The sequence below is a fragment of the Sminthopsis crassicaudata genome, chromosome 1 (assembly GCF_048593235.1).
Source record: "Sminthopsis crassicaudata isolate SCR6 chromosome 1, ASM4859323v1, whole genome shotgun sequence".
Lineage (NCBI taxonomy): Eukaryota > Metazoa > Chordata > Mammalia > Dasyuromorphia > Dasyuridae > Sminthopsis > Sminthopsis crassicaudata.
In genome coordinates this window covers 404,980,380-405,005,136 of record NC_133617.1, presented here as the reverse complement: position 1 = coordinate 405,005,136, position 24,757 = coordinate 404,980,380, and the positions used below count along the sequence as shown (strand labels likewise).

Here is a 24,757-nt window from a genome sequence, read left to right as displayed (position 1 = left end):
TCTCCCATCCATTTGAATTCTTACATTTTGGTGGCAAAGACTTCTCCAAAAGTAAGTAGTTCAACATTTACCAAGAAAAGAAAAAGAGAAAATCCATAAATCCAAATGAGACTTACTAAATTAGAGAATATTTTTAAAAGGCCTCAGGAAGATTGAGATTTAGGAAGGATGATCTGATTCTCTAAGTTTGTATCCAAATTGGAGAAGTGATTTGCCAACTCCAAAAATGACTTCCTAACTTTTCCCTCTAGAACAATAGTTCTTATCTGATGTGTGTTTTATTGATTTTCAGAAATCCCCAAGAGGTGATAGGTAAGATGTTATCAATACCATCTATCTTAGAAGCATACATAGATACATGTTACATTAATTATAATATTTGCATTAACTAGCCTTATAGAGTTCTTATTTTGTAAATTATTTTGTAAATTGTTAAGTTCTAAATAAATGTGAACTATTTTTATCTTAAATTATTTGCAATAAAAAAAATCATCTAGAAGGAGTCAGTGGACCTGGGTTCAGTTGTAGCTTTGCTACTTAAATTCCCTGTGATCTTGGCTAAATCATTTAATATCTTTGGGCCAAAGTTTTATCAAATAAAGGGATTTCCATAAGTGATATGTAAGGTATTTTCTGCTTCTAAATCTGATTCTATGACTACTACTCTATGAGGCATATCTGGGAGTACTATATTTGAAAGTAATAAAACCGTAATTTACAAATCTATTCTTAAATTTAGGTTTCTCTAATTCAAACAGACTTCTCTCCTTCCCCTTCATTTATTCAGATCAGCATGGTTTCAAAATGTTTGCATTCTGTAACAAATCTTCTATAGACCTCCTTATTCACCAGCTTTCTTTTATCTGGACCCAATTTCTTTAGCCTGTCTTTTTAGATAGCCTCTCAAAACTCATTCATTTTGATTACTGCCAATCCTGGATCTCTTCCAAGTTTTCCTTCATTAGTTACAAGGCCCTTACCTGATTGTTATTGTTCATTCATTCAGTCATGTTTGCCTCTTTGTGACCTCTTGGATCTTAGGTCACCAGGCCTTTCTGTCCTCCATTATTGCTCAAAATCTGTTCAAGTATATGTTCATTGTTTTCAGGACACCATCCATTTTATTGCTTACCATACTCTTTTTCTTTTGCCTTCAATCTTTCAGTGTATTTTCCAGTGAGTCACATCTTCTCATTTTGTAGTCAAAGTAGTTAGGCGTCAGCTCTCAGTATTTAATTTTCCAAGGAATAGTCTGAATTACTTTCTTTAAGTATTAACTGATTGGATCTCCTTGTACTCCAAAAGACTCTTAAAAGTCTTCTCTTGTTCTGTAAAGCATCAGATTTGCAGTACTGATTTTACTTATAGTTCAACTCTCACAGCTATACATTTCTACTGGAAAAAAAAACCAAACAAACCTTTGTTGACAAGGTGATATGTCTTTTTTAGTATACTGTCCAAATTTGCCATAGCTTTCCTTCCAAGGAGCAAGCATCTTTTAATTTCATGACTACAGTCACTGTCTGCAGTGACTTTTAAGCCCAAGAGCACAAAATCTGACATTGCTTCCATTTTTTCTTTCTCTAGTTTCCAGGAAGGCAGTTGCCAAGATCTTGGGATATTTTCTTTATGTTTTTACATTCTCCTCTTTCACCTTCATCAAAAGGCTTTTTAACTCCTCTTTACTTTTTTTGTTTTTTTCTTTTTTAATTTCTTTTTTAAATTATAACTTTTTATTGACAGAACATATGCCTGGGTAATTTTTTACAACATTATTCCTTGTACTCACTTCTTATCTGACTTTTCCCTTCCCTCCTTCCACTGCCCCCCTAGGTGGCAAGCAGTCTTATACCTGTTGAATATGTTATAGTACATCCTAGATACAGTATATGTGTGCAGAACTGAACAGTTCTCTTGTTGCACAGGGAAAATTGGATTCATAAGATAAAAATAACCTGGGAAGAAAAAACAAAAACACAAACAGTTTACACTCATTTCCCATTGTTCCCTTTCTGGGTGTAGCTGATTCTGTCCATCATTGACCAGTTGGAACTGAATTAGATCTTCGCTTTGTCGAAGATATCTACTTCCATCAGGATACATCCTCATACAGTATCTTTGTTAAAGTGTATAATCTCCTGGTTCTGCTCATTTCACTTAGCATCAGTTCATGTTAAGTCTCTCCAAGCCTCTCTGTATTCATCCTGATGCTCATTTCTTACAGAACAATAATATTCCATAACATTCATATACCACAATTTACCCAACCATTCTCCAGTTGATGGGCATTGATTCATTTTCCAGTTTCTAGGCACTACAAAAAGTGCTGCCACAAACATTATGGCACATACAGGTCCCTTTCTCTTCTTTAGCATTTCTTTGGGATAATAAGCCCAGTAGTAGCACTACTGGATCAAAGAGTATGCACATTTTGATAACTTTTGGGGCATAATTCCAGATTGCTCTCCAGAATGGTTGGATTCGTTCACAACTCCACCAGCAATGCATCAATGTCCCAGTTTTCCCACATCTCCTCCAACATTCATCATTATTTTTTCCTGTCATTTTAGCCAATCTGACAAGTATGTAGTGATATCTCAGAATTGTCTTAATTTGCATTTCTCTGATCAATAGTGATTTGGAACACTTTAATATATGAGTGGAAATAATTTCAATTTCATCATCAGAAAATTGTCTGTTCATATCCTTTGACCATTTATCAATTGGAGAATGGTTTGATTTCTTATAAATTAGAGTCAATTCTCTATATATTTTGGAAATGAGGGCTTTATCAGAACTTTTAACTGTAAAGATGTTTTCCCAATTTCTTACTTCCCTTCTAATCTTGTTTGCATTAGTTTTGTTTGTACAAAGGCTTTTTAATTTGATGTAATCAAAAATTTTCTATTTTGTGATCAATAATGATCTCTAGTTCTTCTTTGATCACAAATTCCTTCCTCCTCCACAAGTCTGAGAGGTAGACTATCCTCTGTTCCACTAATCTATTTATGATCTCGTTCTTTATGCCTAAGTCATGGACCCATTTTGATCTTTTCTTGGTATATGGTGTTAAGTGTGGGTCCATGCCTAATTTCTGCCATACTAATTTCCAGTTTTCCCAGCAGTTTTTGTCAAATAATGAATTCTTATCCCAAAAGTTAGGACCTTTGGGTTTGTCAAACACTAGATTGATATAGTTATTGACTATTATGTCTTGTGAATCTAACCTATACCATTGACCAACTAATCTATTTCTTAGCCAATACCAAATGGTTTTAGTGACTGCTACTTTATAATATAGTTTTAGATAAGGTACAGCTAGGCCACCTTCATTTGATTTTTTTTTTTTCCATTAATTCCCTTGAAATTCTCGACCTTTTTTTCTTACATATGAATTTTGTTTTTTTTCTAGATCATTAAAATAGTTTCTTGGAAGTCTGATTGGTATGGCACTAAATAAATAGATTAGTTTAGGGAGTATTGTTATCTTTATTATATTCACTCGGCCTATCCAAGAGCACTTAATATTTTTCCAGTTATTTAAATCTGACTTTATTTGTGTGGAAAGTATTTTGTAATTTTGCTCATATAATTCCTGACTTTCCTTTGGTAGATAGATTCCCAAATATTTTATGCTATTTACAATTATTTTGAATGGAATTTCTCATTGTTCCTCTTTACTTTTTAATACACACCTGAGTAATGCTGAGCTTTGAGGATGGATTACTATATTGCTATTTTCTTATCAGTTTTTTTTTTTTTCCTAAGGCTAGGGTTAAGTGACTTGCCCAGGGTCAGACAGCTAGCAAGTTTTAAGTGTCTGAGACCAGATTTGAATTAAGTTCCTTCTGATTCTAGGGCTGGTGTTCTGACCATTCTGACCACCCTATATTGCTATTTTCTATAGAGAATGGAATGTTTATTGTTATCACTTTACACATAGGTCTGCAAGTTTAGGACCCAAGAAGCTGTTTTCTTTTTCATGCTAGGTACATTGTCTACCACCACAGTATGGTCACTTTCCATTTCTTTTATAATGCTTTCCCTGCTACCACTTCAACTCTATGTAATTTATCCCTGACTGATCCTTTGGCACTTTATACTTCTAGTTAGCATTAATATTCTATTCTAATAATACTTATCTAAGTACTTGCCTTATTTCCACGATTGGATTATTTGTTACTTAAGATCAAGGGCCTTTTTTTTTGTTAATTTTTTTTTTTATTTGATGAGGTAATTAGGGTTAAGTGACTTGCCCAGTGTCTCCCAGCCAGGAAGTATTAAGTGTCTGAGGCCACATTTGAATTAAGGTTCTTCTGACTTCTGGGTTGGTGCTCTATTACTATATCAACTAGCTGTCCCAGAGATCTTTTTTTGAAAAAAAACTTTATATCCCCTGGAACATGGTATAATTGCACACAATAAGGGATAAAGACTCAGTAAAAGTTAAAAGTTAAATGTCGAATATTGAAATATTTATGGTGGTGGTGTTTTTTTGTTTTTTTTGTTTGTTTGTTTTTAATTCATTGTAGCAACTCCGCTCCAACATCCAACAAATGGAAAAGCTATGTTTGAAAGTCCATACAGATGACAGGGGAGTTCTGAAAAGAATGATGGACCCTGTTAAAGAAGCAGCTTCAGGTGCAATAGCAGAATTTCTCCAACTTCATTTGCAATCTGCAGAAGAACTTAAAAATCAGTTTAATGATGATGGAACCTCACTTCAATCTCCTTTGACAAGATCAATGACTGTAGGAGGTATGTAGTAAGCAAAATATCATTTTAGATCATGTCAGTAGTCACTTTGAAGGAACAAAACATGTTAAGACTAGAAAAGGGAAGACTCAGGGAAGACAATAGCTGTTTTTAAGTATTTGAAGGGCTGTCAGTTGGAACAAGGATTAGACTCCTCCAGAGGGGAGAACGAGAACAGTGGGTGAAAGCCACAAAGAGACCAGTGTAGGCTTTAATTGAAGAAAAACTTCCTAGAAATTGGAACTATCCTTTCTTGAAGGGTGGATGGATGAGCTCTTTCACCTTGGAGTCTTCCTGCAGACACAGGACAATTACTTGTTAGGAATTTCCATTATTAAGTAGAGATTCCTTTCCTGTGTGGTTTAGAATAAATGGTCTCTGAGGTCTGTGCCAATCCTCAAATTCTGTGATTCTGTGAATTCCTTATTGTCTATTTATAGGCTATTCAAGACTAATGTTTTTATAATAGTGAAAGGTATTTTCCGTTTCACCTGTCTGAATTCCAGGACCCTTCTTCTACCCGGCTTCTCTTTTGTGGCTGAAAATTAGGCCTCTCTTTTTGCCCAGAAGTCATTTCCTAAAGTCCTCCTCCTGAAATTCCTCCCACTTCCTCACAGATTGTTCATTTTTATATTTGTGTTAACTATATTAACTGTTGCTTTCCCCTATATTGATATGGAACTCAAATTGTTATTTAAGAAACAAACAGGGCTTCACTCTGTTTTCTAATTCATATTTTATAAAAAATGGTTGTATTTTCAAATGTTTTAAAATCATTCCACTCTAAATGTTCAATGGTGGTAATTAAGAGGAAAACCAATTCTAGTGTAGAAAGATAATCTCAGAATCATAGATACAGATTGTAGTATAAATGTGCTCAGTAAACATTTTCACCCTATACTGTTGCTCTTATATGGGTTAGGCTTCATTCTGCTATCTTGTAATGGCAGAAAAAGCTGAAGTTTTTTGAATAGCTCCTCTCTAATTCTGTGATCAGGAGGCAAGCTTATACATACCTAGATAACATGACATTTGAGATTGTAGTCATATCAGTTCTGATAAACCTGATGATTTTGTAACATGAAACAAGGCAGGACAACTAAGCCATGGGAAAAACAAATAGCAGCTTTGGTCATTAGTTCTAGGGACTATATCAGCCTTTCTCAAATTCTGATCCTGCCTATAGGCGATAAGTAAAAGCAAAATCTTCTTGTTTGGTGTTCATTAGACTGGCCAACTACAGAGCTCTTTGGGGAGGAGGGAGAATGAAAGAGCCAATGAGATCTCTTCATGTTGTTATTCAGTCATATTCAGTCATATCCATTTTTTTTCATGACCTCATTTGAGGTATCCAAAGATACTAGAGTGGTTTGACATTTCTTTCTACAACATTTAAGTAGGAGAGTTAAGCAACTTGCACAGATTGACATAGATGGTAAGTGTCTGAGATATTTGAATTTGAATCCAGAAATCTTCCTGATTCCAGGTCTGGCACTCTATCCACTATATTAACCTAGCCAACTCACTCTTTATAGGGGATCAGATTCTTAGTGTCTTTTGCTGTTGGATTTTTGTATGTGATTATTTTCTCTTATGTTACATGTGTCCCTTGGAGAATCTTGTTCCCAGGCCACCCTGTAAACCACCCATGGTGGTTTAGCAAAATGATTTTGTGATTTTAGCAAAAATCAAAGGATTTGAATAATGATGTGCTCTCCCTGTTCTCTTGAATGTTACTTTATCAAAGGCTTCATCATGGAGCTTTCCCACTATTTCTCCTCACCTCATATCTCTACTTCCTCTCATCTCTAACCCTAGATAGGGCCGAAAGAGGCAATACAAAAACTTTATGAATAGCAGCAGAAACATCTTGGAGGAGAGCATGACAATTCCTGCACACTCTCCAACTGCAGTGGTTTTGTTTATTTGTAGCCACCAATGTTTTTCCTCTTACATCTCAAAGACAATAGAAAGGTCAGTGTGAGCTTCCCAGCTTTGTTCCTATGTTTTGGCAAATTGGAGATTCTGATGACTACCTTGCTGGTGATTACCAACAGTTTAAAGCCAAGATTCTTCTTAGGTCTTGACATCTTCATAGAAAGCAGTAGCTTCATTTTGGATATGTAATAATTATGATGAAAGGCAGCATAACTCAGTGGACAGAGGGCCAACTTTGGAATCATGATGACTTGTGTTCAAATCCTGCTTCTGACTTATATTAGTTGTGTAACCTTGGGCAACTCACTGGGTTCCTCATTGCCTTTTGGCAGGTGTCCAAGATTTTTAATTGCACAGCAGTTAACAATCTGTCTTAGCAAGGGGAATTTCTTTCCTCAAAGAATCCTGTACAGAGGAAATCACAGATGCAAACCAATAATAATAACATCAAAAAGCCTTTGCCTCAGTTTCTACCTTTTGGTTTACTTATAACCTACAATTGTATAAAATAAACCCCAAATGAGTAAGATTAGCATTGGATGACCACATAGAAAATAGTTCTCTTATTTAAAATATGTCAACATCACAATAATGTCAAAACGAGTTTAAAATGTTTCATTTTTTTAGGAAGGGGATTTGAGTACACTGTGGTTCTGATTAGTCTTAATTTTTTTTCCTCTGCTAAATCAAAGTAAATTTGGCTTCCAAATTAGAGGAATAGAACAAAAACATCTTATTAGTTATTTGATATATACTGATAGCATCCAGCTTATATAGTCTATGATGTATATGAATAGCATCAAGCTTATGTAGTTTACTGAAAAATTTAAAAACTGCTCTAACAATTGGATTCTTTCTCCAGTAATATCAAAATGTCCTTTGGACTGAAATGTAAAATTCTTAATATATATTAAAGAAACATAGAGTAGGAGGGCTTTTAACTTGAACCTGGAGGTTACAGTGAACTAATGGATGAAGCTGATACCTACAGATATCTTGATCTCCTCCCAGCATGACAATGCTGAGCATAAAAATCTCAAAAAGATGGCTGTTGTTGAATACTAATAAGAGACTCAATGACATTATGAATTTAAAGTTCAGTGGGAAGAATATATCTAAAGCAATTAATATTTACACAATACCAAATCTTAACATATACTTTCAGAATGGTAAAATGGACCATAACAGATTTGAAAAATACCCAGACCAAAAAAAACCATACAATTTTACCCAGACAGTACTTAGCACCCTAAGGCAACTATGGAAGCACTGCATCCTCCACACCAAATAGGAAGAAGAGGTTTGATCATTATTCTTTAAAGCACAGGGAAGAAAGATAAAAATATGCAGAAATACTTTAAGAATAATTAGACATCACTTCAAATGATATTAAAATTGATAACAAATATACAATACTGTATTTGCCATCTATAACAAAGGAGTCTGTGAAACCACTAAGATAAAAGAGTGCTGGGGGCAGCCAGGTGGTGCAGTGGATAGAGCACCAGCCCTGAAGTCAGGAGGACCTGAGTTCAAATCCTGGCTGTGTGACCCTGGCAAGTCACTTAACCCCAATTTTCAAAGCCAAAATAAAAAAAAGAGTGCATCAAAAAGCTCCTCTTCCTTAAATGATATTTGGATGAATTCAGGCAACAGGTAACAGAGAATAATTTATAATCAACCTATGAAATGTCCTTAGAACATTAGGTTTTGCTTTTTTGTTTTTTTTTCTGAGGCTGGGGTTAAGTGACTTGCCCAGGGTCACACAGCTAGGAAGTGTTAAGTGTCTGAGACCACATTTGAACTTGGGTCCTTCTGAATTCAAAGCTGGTGCTCTATCCACTGCACCACCTAGCTGCCCCCTGTTTGTTTGTTTGTTTGTTTTTTTTTAATAGCAGGATAATAACTTGTCCTCAGATTTTTTTTTATAATGGACTCCATCAAAAAGGATGAGAACAAGGTGATGATAGCTGACATTAATCATAGTTCTTTAGAGTTTACAACTCACTTTTCATAAATTATCTTATTTTTTGTTCACAATAACCCTTTGAGGTAAATGAGGTATTTTTCAAAAATTTTCAGGTGAGGTAGCTGAAACTCAGAAAATTAGACTTGTCAATGATTACATAGTGAGTAAGTATCATGGGAATGATTCAGATTCACATCTCTTCTGACAAGAAGTCCAGGGAACTTTAAGTTATACCATTGTTGCCCATATTAGAGGAGAGGAATGAGACTATTGTTTACCTAAATCAGTGAATTTTTCTAGTTAAGAGCCATTTTGACTAGGAGGAGACAATTAATTAATTTTCTCAAAAGAGATTAAATAAGGAACTGGAGGAATGGGTAAGTTTCATGAGATTATTAGTTTACTTCAAAGACTGAAAGAGAAAGTAAATTTGAGACCCAGAAGAGTGTGTGTGCCGCTGGCCTGGCAGACATAAGGGACAGATTGATATGCAAGAGAACTCTAAAATTCTGTTATTACATTCAGCTCAGCAATTGCCTAGTTCAGTACAAAGTGTGGTAGACTAGGCTCAGATATTTAATTAGGTAAAATTAGGTAATTAGTTTTAGGAAAAAACTTAGGGTAGTCATTTAACCTTTCTTCATATGGAAAATGCTCATTAAATTAGTTTCATTCTTTAACTCACAATATTGTTATGGAGAGAGTGTTTTACAAACTTTACAAACTTTAAAACATTGTAGAAACATGACATTATTTTCAGGATTGGCATCATCAAGCAAACTATAATTTATGGTAATAGAGAAAGAGAGAAAAGAAGGAAAAGAGTTTGACTAGACTATTAGAGTGAATTGGAAACTTCAATGTTTTGTGTTGTGTCCATCCTTGCCCCATCAAGGTCTGAGTTTTTGGTATTAACAGTGGTGGAAGTGATCACCTGGCTCTATAGTCCAAGTAAAAGGGTTTTTATGTTAACTGAAAATAGGGAATTGGATGCCCTTCTAAGACTGCCCTATAGCAGGAGCTCAATTTTGAAATCATCTTTGGAGAGAGACCATAACATAAGAAAACCAAAAAAAGATAGATTTTGGACTAGAAAGAACAACAAAATTGACAATAAGTTAATACTGAAGATACTCCTCAAAGATAAGGAGATGATATAAGAACACCTAACTACCCTTGTAGAATTAAAATTATCTGGCCTTGACTAACCATATCTTTGGATACTTGAAAGAATTGGAAGAAGTGATTGCTGAGTCATTGTCTATTTGAAAGATTTTCAGAACTGTATCGTACATAGGATTGGAGAAAGACAAATGTTTCACTGAAGGGGAAAAGAAGGAAGAGGAGAAGCAGCAGCATGACCTCAATTCCTGGGAAATTCTAAGATATTAAAATTCTAGAATATTATTAAAGATATGGTTAGTGAACCTTTAGAAATCTAGCAACCTTCCTACTCTGAAATTCTGATTCTTCAAGGTCCTCATGGAGGATATGGCTGACCTGGCAATGAGTACATCAGGATGAGAAGCCTTTATACAAAACTGATAACCATGATGTTGATGGTTTACATTTACATAGATCTTTACAGTTTATAATGGGAATCTTCTTTCATAATTTTCTTGTGACATGATTAATACATGCGTGTTTTTTTTTTTTTTTTTTTTGAAGAAGAGGAAACAAGTTCATAGAGGTTGTTACTTGCCTATACTTTGTAAGTTGCAGAACCAATATTCAAACCCAGATCTCCTGACTCCTCAATATTCCATTTTACCTTGTTGCTTTGAAAATGAGAATAAGGAAAAACATATCTAAGATAAGGGGTTTTTTTGTTTTGTTTTGTTTTGTTTTTAATTCAAGTCTTTATGCTGAATGGAGAGAATACTAAAAGAGAAAGTACAGAAGCTAGGTACTTCATATATCTTAGCAGGACCCAAAAAGCATAAAGATAATATAGGAAATAATTAAATGATCTGTTAACACAGCCTGCCTTGTGAGTAAAAGATAGGAAAGAAATTTGCCAAAAGATTCAGAGGTCATAGAGATCTTTACTTATGATTATTTGCTAGCTTAAGAAAAAGGTGGTTAACCAGCAGCAATTCAGTGTGGAATTGAAGAGAGACCTTTATGAGTGAGTGCTAACTGGCACCCCATATTTCTATTTTCAATCCCAGGAGTGACAGAGATGGGCCTTGGGGGAGGAGGGGATTAATGCTATTACTATTCTAAAGAAATGTGGGCAGCTGAGATGCAAAGGCAGCAAATGATATCTTGAAACAGTAGGTCCCAGGACCAGTTCAGCCTTTCTTTTATGAGGTTTGCCTTAGGTAGCACAAAAGTCTAGTCAAAACATTAGGTTAGTGTTTAGTAGTTTGGCCAATTGTTGCTATTCAAAAAACTATTTTTGGACAATGAGGTCGCCAGATGACACTTATTTGTGATAGAGTGGTGTGACATTACTGATATGTTGCTCTTTGCTAACTCTCTATGCATTTATTTTTGTATTTCTTTGTGGAGCATTTATCATTGAATGTTAATCTGTGTGCCATAGTGGGCACACAGAGCAATTAATTGGCAATTAATCTGTCACAAGTTCTTTGTTTTGCCCTTGACAGCATGTTGCAAACCTTCCTCTGCTTTTTTAGATATGTATGCCAGTGGTCAGTGACCAATGGGCTTTAGTGGTCAAATGGTTTTGACATCTTAATGTTCAGGAGCAAAAAATAAGCTGACTTTAGACTTCTTACTTAGGTCAATCATCATAGAATTTCCCATCACTAGCAGCTACCTAGCAACCAGAAAATTTGAACTCAGCTATTGCATTTTCTGTCTCTTTATGAGATTATCTTAATACTTCCATCATTTGCATGTTGTCCATTTCCTCCCCTTCTTAAATTTATGTAATCAGGAATTATGTGATCCTAGAGCTAGTTAATCAAAACATCTTACTTAATTCAATTGAGTTTAATAGTAAGTATTGTTATGCATTCAGTCATATCTATCTCTTTGTGACCCTCTCTGGGATTTTCTTAACAAAGATATTGGAGTGGTTTATCATTTTCTTCTTTTTAGATCAGGCAAAAACAGAGTTAAGGGGCTTGCCCTGGGTCACACAGCTAGTGAGTGTCTGAGGTTGAATTTCAGCTCAGGTCTTCTTGATTCCTGGCCCAGTACTCTATTCACCAAGCCATCTAGATTCTTCAGCTCTTGTTATATAGTATGTCATAATTACATAGCACTTTTAAAGTTTTACAAAATGTTTTCCTCAGAGCAGTTCTGTGAAGTAGAGTGCAAATAACAAAATGAATAAAGAAGTTATTAGGTGCTTATTATTAAACTGTTCTGGTAAAGAAAGTCTGTGGCCTCATATTGTACTAGGAAAGACAGTTTGCATAGAAAGTTTCAGTTTCCTGTCTAATGGAGAGGCCCGATGACCTTAGGATACAGCAGCAAAGCAAGTGGTCATGCCTCTTCTTGAATGGCATTTCCACTGACAAAATCCTTTCTGATGGTGAATGTTTTGACAGTAACAAGGACTTTGGTGGCAAGATCTTTCTTGTTTAGACCTTCAGTATAAATGGCAGTAGCACTTACAGGAGCAGTTGCCAGCTTACCATAAAGGTCACTAGTCTGAAAACCTTGCTTTCCTAGTGTTCTTGGGTATAGAGACTTAGTGGTCAAGGTGGTGGAGCTGGTTTGGCTTGCCTGGCCCATGCTGCCTCCTGAATCCCTCGGGATGCCTTGGTTGTTTCAGCTAGGCTGGCTGCCCTGTCCTGTGGATAACTATGAGACTAAGGCAGTGTTGAAGGATATATAAAAAAAATACATTGTTCATTGATTAGTAAGAAATCTAACATTTAGAGCCACAATCATCCCTTAGAAATCATAGTCCCCTTCTCTTGTCAGGATTTGAAAGAGAGTTTGAATAAGGAAATAAAAAAGAAAGAGCCAAATATTGCTAGAGCAGTGGTGTCAAACTCAAGTAGAAATTGGACCCCGAATCATACATCCTTACGTATATCTCTGTGACTACATATTGATGTAGAAAACCACATTAACTTTATCTGTTTTCTATTGTGTTTTTATTTATTTTGTTAAATATTTTTCAATAACATTTTAATCTGGTTTCAACCTCTTTCCAGAGCATTCAGGGTATTAAGTCTCAGTGCTGACTGTTGTTTGATACCTCTGCATTAGGTCATAAAGGAGAAGAAATAGAGGGTGGTCTTTTTTTCTCTCTCTACTTTTCTGCTTTGTAAATTCATAGAACTTTTTGGCATGGAAAAAAACCCATAGATTAATAACTCCATCCAAATGCAATTCCTCAAAGAAAAAGCCATCTCATCAATTAGTGCTAATTTTCATGAGGCACCAGAGATTGGATAAACAGTGTATAATTTTTATTAAATTTCATGAGGAAATTTTTAGTTCCTCCTTAAAACCAGTTGTAAACATGATTTTACCTTTACTGTGTGTTCATTGCCATCCTTGAGGATTAGAAGATCCTAGATCCTGGACCAGCAGGAATGGGATACTTCCAAGTTGCTTTGAATCCCAAAATGTTATATGTGAACAACTGTAGGAGAAAATTGCAGAAATAAAATAAAAGCGTATTGTTGCTACCTATTGTTACTCTGTAATATAAAGTTACATTTGTCAGCTGCCAGAATTCAAATTATAAAGACTTGGCTTTTACTGGGACCTGAGACAATATAGTAGTATTTGGAAAACCCAAGATTTTTTTTTACTTGGTGAGCATTGTGAAGAGCCCCACTCATTCCCATCCTACCATATCCCTGCTAACTCCTTGGACATCTCCTTCTAGGAGCCTCCAAAATTGCCTTAACATCCCAGGAGATTCTAGTGACAGGTGCTATTCACCTTTCTTATTACCATTGTCAATCATAATGATAATTATATTCACTGATTGCTAATCACACAATAAAAATTTATATGTACTTAATGTTTTAATTTTTAAAAGAGTTTTTAATGCTTTATGATTTTTTTATTTCATTTAATTCTCACAACAAACATGTAATGCAGGACAGGCAAAAGATTCAGAACTATAGGTGACCTTATGGTTTATCTAATCTAACTATCTCATTTACAAATGAGAAAGTGTTTTAGAGAGTTACTTAAGATGATGAGTTGCCCATCATTATATTTGACAAAGTGACCATTGGTAGAGCCAAAGTTCAAACCTAGATACTCAGCATACCTATCACTCTTTGCATATACTATCTCCATTTTATAGATAAAAGAAATGAGACTCAGAGAATCTTAGTGACTTTTCCTAAAGTCACATATAGGGATAGATCTAAAATTTAAATTCTGACTTTAGATTCAGTGTTCTTTCCACTACATTAAAGGTAGCCCTCAAAATTTTATTGTGATATAAGGCAAAACTGTGATATATTCCTTGTGTTGTTTCCTCCCATTCTTCATACTTTCTTCCTCTTTCCCCTTGTTTTTGCTTTGGATGTTCAGTTCCATAATGATATAATTATGAACATTATGAAAATGTTTATTTGCATATCATTTATGTTCTTTAACAATTTTGTCTTAATTTTAAAAATTAAATCTATGTTATATTAGATAAATTAGAAAAATCTCTAGAGATTCAGAAACAGTTGTTACATTAGTATAATCAGGGTTAAAATGTACAAATAATCTCCTTTTTGCTAGTAAGAATTAAAAAGATGAGTGTTGTTATTTTTTTTAATAATAAAATAAGTTCATTAATAGAGAGGGTACCCTTGGCTGTTTAAGCTGTTCCTTTTGTCCATAGTTCATAAAACAAATCTGCCAATCTTGCTCATTCTTAGAAAAACCCCACAGTCTCCCTCACCTTTGTCACTAGCTTCATTTTTAGCATATTGCTTCCCATCAAGAGAACTAATATGTTTCATATCATATAAGTGATATGTTTTATATGTTTGGGAAAGTATATTGAACTAATTCAAAGTGACTCAGTGTCTTTTTTCCTTCTCTGGATCTTTGTACTCCCTCTCTAGCATACAGACTTTGCTAGCTTAAAGAAAATAAAATTTTATTACATTTTAAACAAATGGTAACAAAAGAAAAAAATTCAATCTTAAAAACCGTTGCAAACTTGAGACCAGAATATTAAATTTGATAAGATATGAGATTTTATCATATGTATCACAAGGTAAAAAAACAGATTTGTGAAGCATGCAGATGCTTCTGTATTATGTCTACTCAATACTAACTCTGGATGACTTGTATTGGCACTTCCTATTGAAAACCATTGATTTATACTTTTCTCAGTTTTCTTTTTCAGCTAAACTAAACCTAAACTCAGGGACTATTTAGAGGTTTACATTATGATAAGATTTCAAACCTAGCAAAATATAGAAAACAATAGAAAGATCCACTCATTTAATTTATATTTATATTTAAACTTTTTGTGATATATAACAAAGTTGCCTGAAAATAATAATTTTGTAAATAATCTTTCTGTGTAAAGAGCCCTGGACTTGGATTCAAAGAATCTTGGTTCAAATACCAACACCAATACTTGTGTGTATGCACAGTTTTGGATGATTCAATTAACCTCTCTGGGCCACTTCAGTTCTCTGAAATATAAAATGAAAGAAATGGCCCATGTAACACTTATGGTTTATTCCAGATCTAAGTCTATGGTTTCATGGACTCAAGATAAAATCACCACTATTAATAAAGTTCAAGGGAGACAGAGAATGATTTGTGGACTATTTATTAAATATATATTGTTGTCCCAACCAGCATTATTTTATAGCAGGAAATCTTAACTATGGCCCATGAATAGATTTTTGGAATTCAGGGGAACTGTGAATTTGGAACTTTTAATATTTTGATAACTGTACTTAATATAATGGATTTCTTTTGTAATCTTATATTTTTCATTTTTATGTATTTAAACACACTATTTTAAGAAGAGTCCCCAAACTGCCAAAGTGGGGGAGAGGGTCTGTAATACATAAAAAGTTAAGTACTCCTCTTTCATAGTAACATAGTTAATGCATTTTAACCAGTCTCATTATTATTTAGTACCATCTTGCTGTAATGGTAACTGATCCTTGGAAACAAAAATCCTATCTACCCTCCTATTTCTGGAGAATAGAGTGTATCCCACTAGGAAGTTTTAATATTCGGGCCAAACAGAAATCAGTTGTGGGCCACAGTAGTAGTAGTAGTAGTAGTAGTAGTAGTAGTAGTAGTAGTAGTAGTGATTTACAAGGGACATCTGCAGGCAAGCCTTCTTTTCCCATCCTTTTGTGATATTGTGTATATCCCCACTGAGCTGAAATAGATTTTCCTTATTAGGCTTTAGGGGATGCAGAGGGAAGGAATATGGGGGTACAGTGAGCCACAAGGGGAAGGTACAACATTTTATGAGGGACTAACATATGGTTAAGGGAGGGCTGCCTTTCTTTCTGCCACATCTTCTCTTTTCTCCTTTCCCACCTCTCCATCCCTCAGTATAACTCCAATTAGAGAATTAGAGGGACATTTATGGGGCAGCTTCCCCTTATTCCATCCACTAGGTAAGAAACTTCAGTAACTGGGGAAGAGAAATTTGTTTAAAGAAGGGAAGCCATATCACCATTATAAAAATTATGTAGCATCTATCAATTTTTTATAGACAAACTTTTTTTGGTCAAAGTTTTGTCCACTAAGGAATATATTCACGTTTATAAACTCAGTTCCTGCATCTCCTTTAATTTTGGGGGGAGCTAATTAATGTTATTAGATGTAGAATATTTGCATATAGTCCAGAAAAGTGATTTATGCCTTACTTTTGTTAGAAGAAATGCAACTTTAAAATAAATTCTGGGATTTAATAAAGAATGTTAGGTGTTACATATTCTCTTAATCTATTCTAGTTGTAGTTATATATAATCTGTCAAATCAGAATGGGTAAGCAAACTTCAGTCTATGTCAATTCATATAAAACAATTACAAGTTTATACCTTGTGTGATTGAGATAAGAATTCTTCAGTCTTTTTTTTCTGCAGTGGTAATCTGTCCCTATGTTTTACCTCATCATTTACGTAGCAGTCTAAAAAAATTTCAGTCAGTAGGCCCAATCACTGAGATGGTGTTTTATAACCTAACTTGTAATATATGAATTATGAAGATCACAGTAAATTGGGTTGGCTGAGTTTTATCTGCCAGTCATGCTTTACATTGATTTAGTGATTTAAGGTTTAAATTCACAACAACATTTTTGTGAAATAGAATGGACTTCTTTGTTCTAAGCAACCTTTTGAACTAAGATGTATACGTAGTTTGGTTTTAAGCAAGACGCAAATGGCTTAAGTTTTTTGTTGTTTTTTAAAATTATTACTGAGAGAAGTTTTGTGCTTGTTTAAAATGCCAAACATTTCCTGTCTCTGCCTTTTCAAATGAATATTTTATGTGGTTAATATCTCCTTATGATTATATATTCTGTTGGAATCTAATACATTTTTGTCTGTGTTAACAGTTTGTAGAAAAATGTCTAGAATAGCAGCAAAATAAATATCTCTATATATTTTTTTACAGTATTAAAGTAAATATTTTGTAAAGTTGTCCTCTTAGAAATTATGGAACCCTTTAAAGAAGTTGAAGACAGGATTTCATATTGTTATTAATTTTAAGTAGAATGAAATTACATGATAATTTCTATATTAAACTGAAATGAAAATAAAAATTTCTTTGTCCTATAACTTGGACTAAATATGAAATTGCTGTTTTAAGGAGTTACAAAACCAGATAGAGATCTTAAAATACTAGGACATTAATAGTGTGATAAAATGCAAAAATTAATTTGAGTCAGCAATGTTTTTATTCTGCCTTTTAATCCATAAAGTCAAGTAAAACATATTAAAAAAAATTAAGGTTCAAAATTAAAAGAACACCGTCAATTCTGACAAGCCTACAAGTTATCCTTTCATTAAATTATCCCTTTTTATCCTAGTAAATTATCCTAGCCTTCCTGAGTATTTCTTAGGTATCATTTGTCAAATAGAGTTTTCCTCCTTGAGAGAAAAAAAAATTGTTGATATTCATATTTTTGATCTCTGTAGTATATTTCCTCTTTTAAGAAATATGTGATACTCAGCATTTGATCAATTGAAAAACATAAATTACCTAAGAAAGAACTCCCTATATTATAAGATCTGTTGGAAAAACTGGAAAGTACACTACCAAAATTAGGTTTATACCACATTTTACATCTTATTCCACAATAAATTCAGAATAGGATTCATAATTGGGATATTAGAGATCATAACATTTAAAAAATTAGAAGAGAATCTATGATCCTATGTCTTTCATGGTAATGTACAGGAGACAAATTCTTAAATGAAATAGAGGCAGTTACAAAAGACAAAATAGATCATTTTGATTACATTAAATTTCAAAGCCTTTTGCATAACAAAATTAATGCATTTTGCATAAAAAAGGAAGGAGCATGGACCAAGAGGAAAAAAACAACTTGTTTCAAATATTTCTAATAAGATTTTGACGTTCAAGATCTATAGATAACCAATTGAACTATATATCCAAAAGCCATTCCCCAATAGTTTTAAGTAATTAAAGGATATAAGCAGTTTTCCAAAAAATTGCAAACTTTTCGTAATCATATGAAAATTTGTTATAATCAAAACAACTCTGAGGTTTAACCCCCAAAGTAGCAGATTCACAAAGATCATAAAACATGGGAATAGTTGGTGTGGAAAGATGAGAACAAAAATACATTTTATTTGTGGAGTGTGAATTAGTCAAACCAGTGTGACTAAAATATTCAAAGCCTTTATCCCAGAGATTCCATTGTTCAGTTTATACCCAAAGAGGTGACTGACAAAAATCAAAATTCCATATTCATCACAATGTTTGCAACAGTACTTTTTGTGGTAGCAAAGAACTAGAATCAAAGTAAATGCCCATTTATTAGGTAATGGTTATTTACAAATTGTGGCACATAAATATCATGAATAAAACTGCTGTAAAAAACAGTAAATTAAATTTCTCTTGTCATGTGATCAACAAGATGGAATGGGGGACTAGATATTTTCTCTGATCCTCTCATCTCCCCAAAACCAAAATTTTGAATGAAAGATACTGAAACTTGAGCTGTCTCTATGATTTAGGACACCTGGAATCCAAAAGAAGGTCAAACAAACCCTGACCTGAATCAGCAGCCCTTTGCTACCTTCACAAAATAACTGCAAAACTCAAAACACACCTCAGTCTCTCTTCCCTTTTTTTAAGGCCATGAAATCCTGGGTCCAGCCTTCAGAGTTCCACTCCCCTTGTTTTTGCAGTTGCCTAAAGGGAACTCATTGTCACCACACAGCCAATATCATGGTGAGCAGCAGAATATTGCAAAAGTCTCTGAAGGAGAACTAAAAACATAGCTAGGGAAAGAGGTAAGGCATGTATCTGGGTTTGAACTAGAACTCAATAACACATCCTATCCCCCTGTTTTCCCAGACCCTCAAGAGACTCAAAATACAAATATTAACCCTTATTGTATTATTATTATTATATTATATTATTATGTAGTGCCTACATAACAGTTCTTTCTCCTCGGCCAGAGATAGATTAATGGAACAGACTAGATAAAGTAGAATAAAAGTATTAGAATTTAGTAGCTTAATTTTTGATAAAGTGGATAACGTAATCACTTTGGGAAAAAAACTCATTATTTCTACTGCCCATTTCTACTATACACACCAATTATGTAAGATAATTTTCCCTAAACTTCCTCTGCCTTTCTCTGCCTCTCTGTGTATTCCTCTTCCTCTCCCTTCTCATTCATATTTTAAGATCATCAAAACGTAACAGGTCTTCTGTATAATTTTTACAATCCCTAATGAAAATCAAATTCAAAGGCTACACATATTTCACCTCTCCACATAGAACTTAATTAGTTTATCCCTTTTTAGTCTCTTATGACTGTTTATTCATGCTTATCTTTTTAATGTTTCTCATCACTCCTATGTTGGCACTTCATGAGTTTCTAGTAGTTCTGTTGTTTTCATCAGGAATGCTTGGGAATCTTTTTCGTTCAAGGACTATTTTTTCTCCTATAAGATTATACTTAGTTTTGTTGGGTAAATTATTTTTAGCTATAAATCCGTATCCATTGCTTTCTGGAAAGCCAAGCTCTCAGCTCTTTTATGTTGGTCTCTACTAAATCATGTATGATCTAACATGACAATATGTAAATATGTTTAAAGTTATTGTACATATATAACCAACATCAAATTGCTTGTGATCTTGGGAAAGAAGGAGAGAAGGAAGGGAGAGAAGGGAAAAAAAAAACCACTGAAAAAATAGAATAAAATTCAGGTTATCTAAAAGAAAACATCACGTACATGAAATTTAGAGATTGTTGGGCTACATGAAAGCCATGACTAAAAAATTAGTCTAAACATTGTATTTCAAAAAATCATAAACTTCCCAGATCATTTAGAACTAGAAGGCAAAGTAGAAATAGAAGGAATCCCACTAGTCATTTTGTAAATGAAATACCAAAATGAAAACTCCCAAGAATATTATAGCCAAAATCCAGAATCCCATGGTCAAAGAAAGAAAATACTTCAAGCAGCCTGAAAATAAGAATTTAAGTTTCAGGGAGGCACAGTGAAGAAGATAACATATATATATATATATATATATATATATATATATATATATATATTTATATATATTTATATTTATTTATATATATTTATATTTATTTGTAGTTATCTAAGGGTATGGGCAATATTTAATTTGCTTTACATTTCTGAGTTAAAACTTTTTAGTCTACCTTTCCACTTGTATAAAATCTTTCACATAGTTCAGCTATTTAATTCCTTTATTGTTTACTGAGTGACTAAAAGGTACTGACATCAATAAATAACAAATATGATAAGTCTTCTGTTGTGATTTTTTTTTAACTTTTCTTGTTGTGCAGTGATTCTCATATTTTAGTCTTTTTTGTGGGCTAGATTTGTATTACTAAATAGCCAAAGAAATTGTTGGAATCATAGGAAATAATGTAGAAAAAGATAAATACTACTGTTTCTAAATACCCACCAACCCCCCCACCTTTTTTTTTCCATAAGCCCTATATAAGCCATGGAATGAATCAGATTCTGAGAGTTGGAAGGGACCTTATCAGTCATCAAATACAGCCCATAGCTAAATATTAATCCTTTCTACAACATCCCCAATTCATAATTGTCCAGCCTTCATGGTCTTCAGACCTTCACAGATAGGGAAATTGCTTCTCCTTTCAAAATAGCTCTAAACGTTATGACATTTTCTCTTCTGTCTATTTGAAGTCTACCTCTTTTTCACTTATACTCATTAGTCCTAGTTCTGCCTAGTAGGACCAAACAAAACAAAGGAATTTCTGTATGTTAGTGTTTCAGATATTTGAAAATTGCTATCATTCTTTTCCTCTCCCTTAGTCTTCTCTTCTCCAGGTTAAATATCTTCATGTGTTTTGATTCATATTTTACAAATATAATTCAGTATAGTTCCTCCTCCACATCTACTTCTGACCAATAAGTTCAAAGAGCAGTCATCCAGTCTTCTTTTAAATATTGAGTTTTATAACATTTTCTTTTCATAACAAGCCCAAATAGCAAAATACATACCAAAAAAATTTCTTTAAGAGTAGTTCTTTTAAAATAAATCTAAGCTAATATAGAGATAGTTAATATTATTATTAATGACTTTACATGGTAAGTTTATTTTAGAATTAATTCATTCCTAATTAATTACTTTGCTAATTATTGCTAATTCCTAATTAATTACTTTTCCTAATAAGGTAATTAAACTAGTACATGTGGTAATGTTTTCAATCAGAAGCATTTCATACCAACAAAGCTGAAGCTGGCCCCCAGAGTTTGGTCCAGGTCTATTCATCCTTGCCTGAAATTCCTCAAGATCAAAATGCTGCAGAATCCTGGGAATCTTTGGAAGCGGTATGTTAAGAAGCATTTTTCCTTGAGTGTAAACTGTGAGCATTTTTTTGTTTTTGTTTTTCTTCCCACATTATTTTTACCTTCAGAATACAATTCTTCCTTTGCAACAACAACAACAAAATTCGTTTCTGCACATATATATTATACCTAGGATATACTATAAGATATTTAATATGTATGGGAATGTCTGCCATCTAGGGGAGGGGATGGAGGGAAGGAGGGAAAAAACTCGGAACAGAAGGGAGTACAAGGGATAATGTTGTAAAAAAAAAAAAATTACCTATGCATATGTACTGTCAAAAAAATGTTATAATTATAAAATTAATTTTAAAAATGCATTTTTCTTTTATTGACAATAATTTATGAAAGCAAGATAATATTTATTTTTTTTTTCTTTTTAGGATTTGTTGGAGCTCAGTCAGCTAATTACTGATTTCTCTCTGTTAGTGAATGTGAGTATAACAAACTATTACTTTAACTTCAAGGTTGATAGAGTGACATCGTGGAAGTGTTTTTCACCTATAAGCTTTTGATATTAACCAGACATACAAAGAGTTTATTGATATTCTGTAGAAAGAGCATGTCTTAGAGCAGAAAGACTGGACAGATGATCTTGTCTTCAAGTGTAATCTTATGATCTGTATAAACAGATATAGGCTCATTCATCTCACCCATTTAAAAAAAAATCTTCTTTAGCTTAAAGGTGAGGAATTAAGATCAATGAGTAAATATAATAGGGAACTAGACTTGGGTTTCAAAATAGAAAACCATCTCTCAACATTTGGAGTTGTCAAAAATTTAATGGTCTGGCCTGTGTATAGTGTATAGCGTACAGTGAATTCTTTATCATTAGAAGTCTCTCAAAAGAACATTAGATGGTCACTTGGTAGGAGTATAAGTGATCACCAAAGTTATATATTTATTTAGTGACAGAAGTCACTATATTAGATTATATTAGAATTAGATTAGGGATTAGAAATGAACATTTCTGATTTCTGGGGTAGGAATCTATTCATGGCAGTGTGCCAGGCCCAGCACTCTTCTATCTTTATTCCATCACTAAAAGTAGTAAACCTTCCTGCACAAAATTTAACTTGATACAGACAGACAGAAAGATTCACTGTATCTTAAAGGGACATGAAGGTGTTGGGGAAAGAGTATACAATTTGAATCCTGTCTCAGAGAGTTGGTGAATAATAGCAAAGATCATATAGTACTGGTAGTCAGGTTTCCTGGAAGGAATATTAAGGTTAGTGATTATATAGAGATAGCTAGGTTTTGTTCTTCAGAGAAAATAGTAGCCTGTTTGTTTTTCTCTAGGTGACAGACAAGTATAGTTTATCGTTATGATCAGCTACAGAGTTTGAAAACATAATTTAAGAAAATGAGGATTTGTTGTGAGTTCGAATGTGAAACATTATTGTCAGAAGATTCCGAAGGCCTAGCTGAGCATGTTACCTTTCTTTCATAGACAATAGTCCTTGTATCAGGGAGGGACTTTAAAAAAAAGAAAAGAAACAGAAGGAAACCTAAGCCTCAGAAAGGATGTATTAGGCAAACTGCTGTTGCTTTTAACCTCCCTCCCCTTTCCCTTAAAAAAAAAAAAAAAAAAAAAAAAAAAAAAAAAAGAGATATCAGCAAGGATTGTGCAGTGTGAGCTATTATAGTGGCAAGATATCCTCAACATCAGAAAGCCAACTAGAATCCTGGAGAGTGTGAATATAATTGTCCTAGGGGTTCTTTCTTCCTCTACAAAAAATTGTGTCTGTTTTCCCATTTTGTAAGCCGGAATGATTCATAATTAAAAGTAAATGTACAAGATTTTCCCATAGCAAGAGATAAAAAAATATGCCATTCCTTTCTTTTTTATTTTTTTTTTGCTGAGGCAGTTGGGGTTAAGTGACTTGCCCAGGGTCACACAGCCAGGAAGTGTTAAGTGTCTGAGGCCAGATTTGAACTCAGATTCTCCTGCCTTCAGGGCTGCACCACCTAGCTGCCCCCATATTTGAATTTTCTTTTTTTCTTTTTTTTCTGAGGCAATAGGTATTAAGTGACTTGCCCAGGGTCATAAAGACAGAAAATGTTAAGTGTCTGAGGTCAGATTTGAACTCAGGTCCTTCTGATTTTAGGGCTGGTACTCTAACCACTATACCAACTAGCTTCCCCCATTCCTTTCTTTAATATAGAAGTGAAGGATAATGTGTTTGGAACATTGCACATGCTTATAGACTTGACAGCTTGTTTCGCTTAACTGCTTCCCTCTCCCCTCCCCCCCAGTTTTATTTTCTGAATTGTAAAAGAATGTATAATTGCCATAAAAAGTAGAAATACTTTTCTTTTTAAATAAAAGTCCCACTAGACCTTATCAAATCAAAGGCATTTTGTGACGTGAATAAGCCTCCACTCCCAGTAGTGTATGATGGCTGACCTGGGATGAAGTGGTATATAATCTTTGTTCATTCAATAAATATGTGCTAGGTAAAGACATTGTCTTATCTCCAATATAATATCCAATATATTTGGGGAGAAGTTCCTTTATATTTCCCTGAATCTTGGAGATAAACAATAATTAGTAGCAATCATATAAAGATCGTAAATGGGGAAGAAGGCATAGAAGCACCTTCTTTGTTAGAAATTCCATTTGCTACTTTCCTGAAGGCCAATAGTTTGGGTTTCATAATTGACCAGAAGTTTGTGAGTAAATGATTAAGGGCCTGTGTGTGTGTGTGTGTGTGTGTGTGTGTGTGCTATACATATAAAATTGTTAAGGGTCTTTATTGGACATTTTTTGGGTGGAGTTCAATGTGTGGAATCCCTGGACAAGGTCCTTGTTCTCAAAAATTCTCTGAAAAGGAAGACTTCAATTGGACGTTTAACATTTGGGAAAGAGATCATTAACAAGAGAGGGGAAGTTATAAAAGATAGTGTATGGGACATGATCAAGGGACATCAGACATCAAATAGGAGAGAAGTACTAGGATTGAAGAGCAGTTAGGAAAAAAAATGGTGGCTTCTGGAAGAGGTTGCCTGTGAGTTTCTCCTTTATGGAATATTGATAATACTTAACCCTTCAGTTATGTAGGCAGAGAGATCTAGGTAGAAATTTTGATTGCAATATTGAAGAAATATC

General features: G+C 33.8%; 1 protein-coding gene across 7 annotated transcripts in view; it reads left to right on the top strand.

The window, feature by feature from the left end:
* Positions 1-24,757, top strand: part of STX17 (syntaxin 17) — an 80,295-nt gene that overhangs the window by 40,138 nt on the left and 15,400 nt on the right. For 6 of the 7 annotated variants that reach the window (XM_074280081.1, XM_074280086.1, XM_074280080.1 and 3 more), the window contains exons 4-6: positions 4,533-4,758; positions 21,509-21,627; positions 22,029-22,079. In XM_074280081.1, the coding sequence (XP_074136182.1) occupies positions 4,533-4,758; positions 21,509-21,627; positions 22,029-22,079 (396 nt within the window). The remainder of the gene's footprint in view (positions 1-4,532; positions 4,759-21,508; positions 21,628-22,028; positions 22,080-24,757) is intronic. The other variant, XM_074280087.1, reaches the window with a different exon arrangement.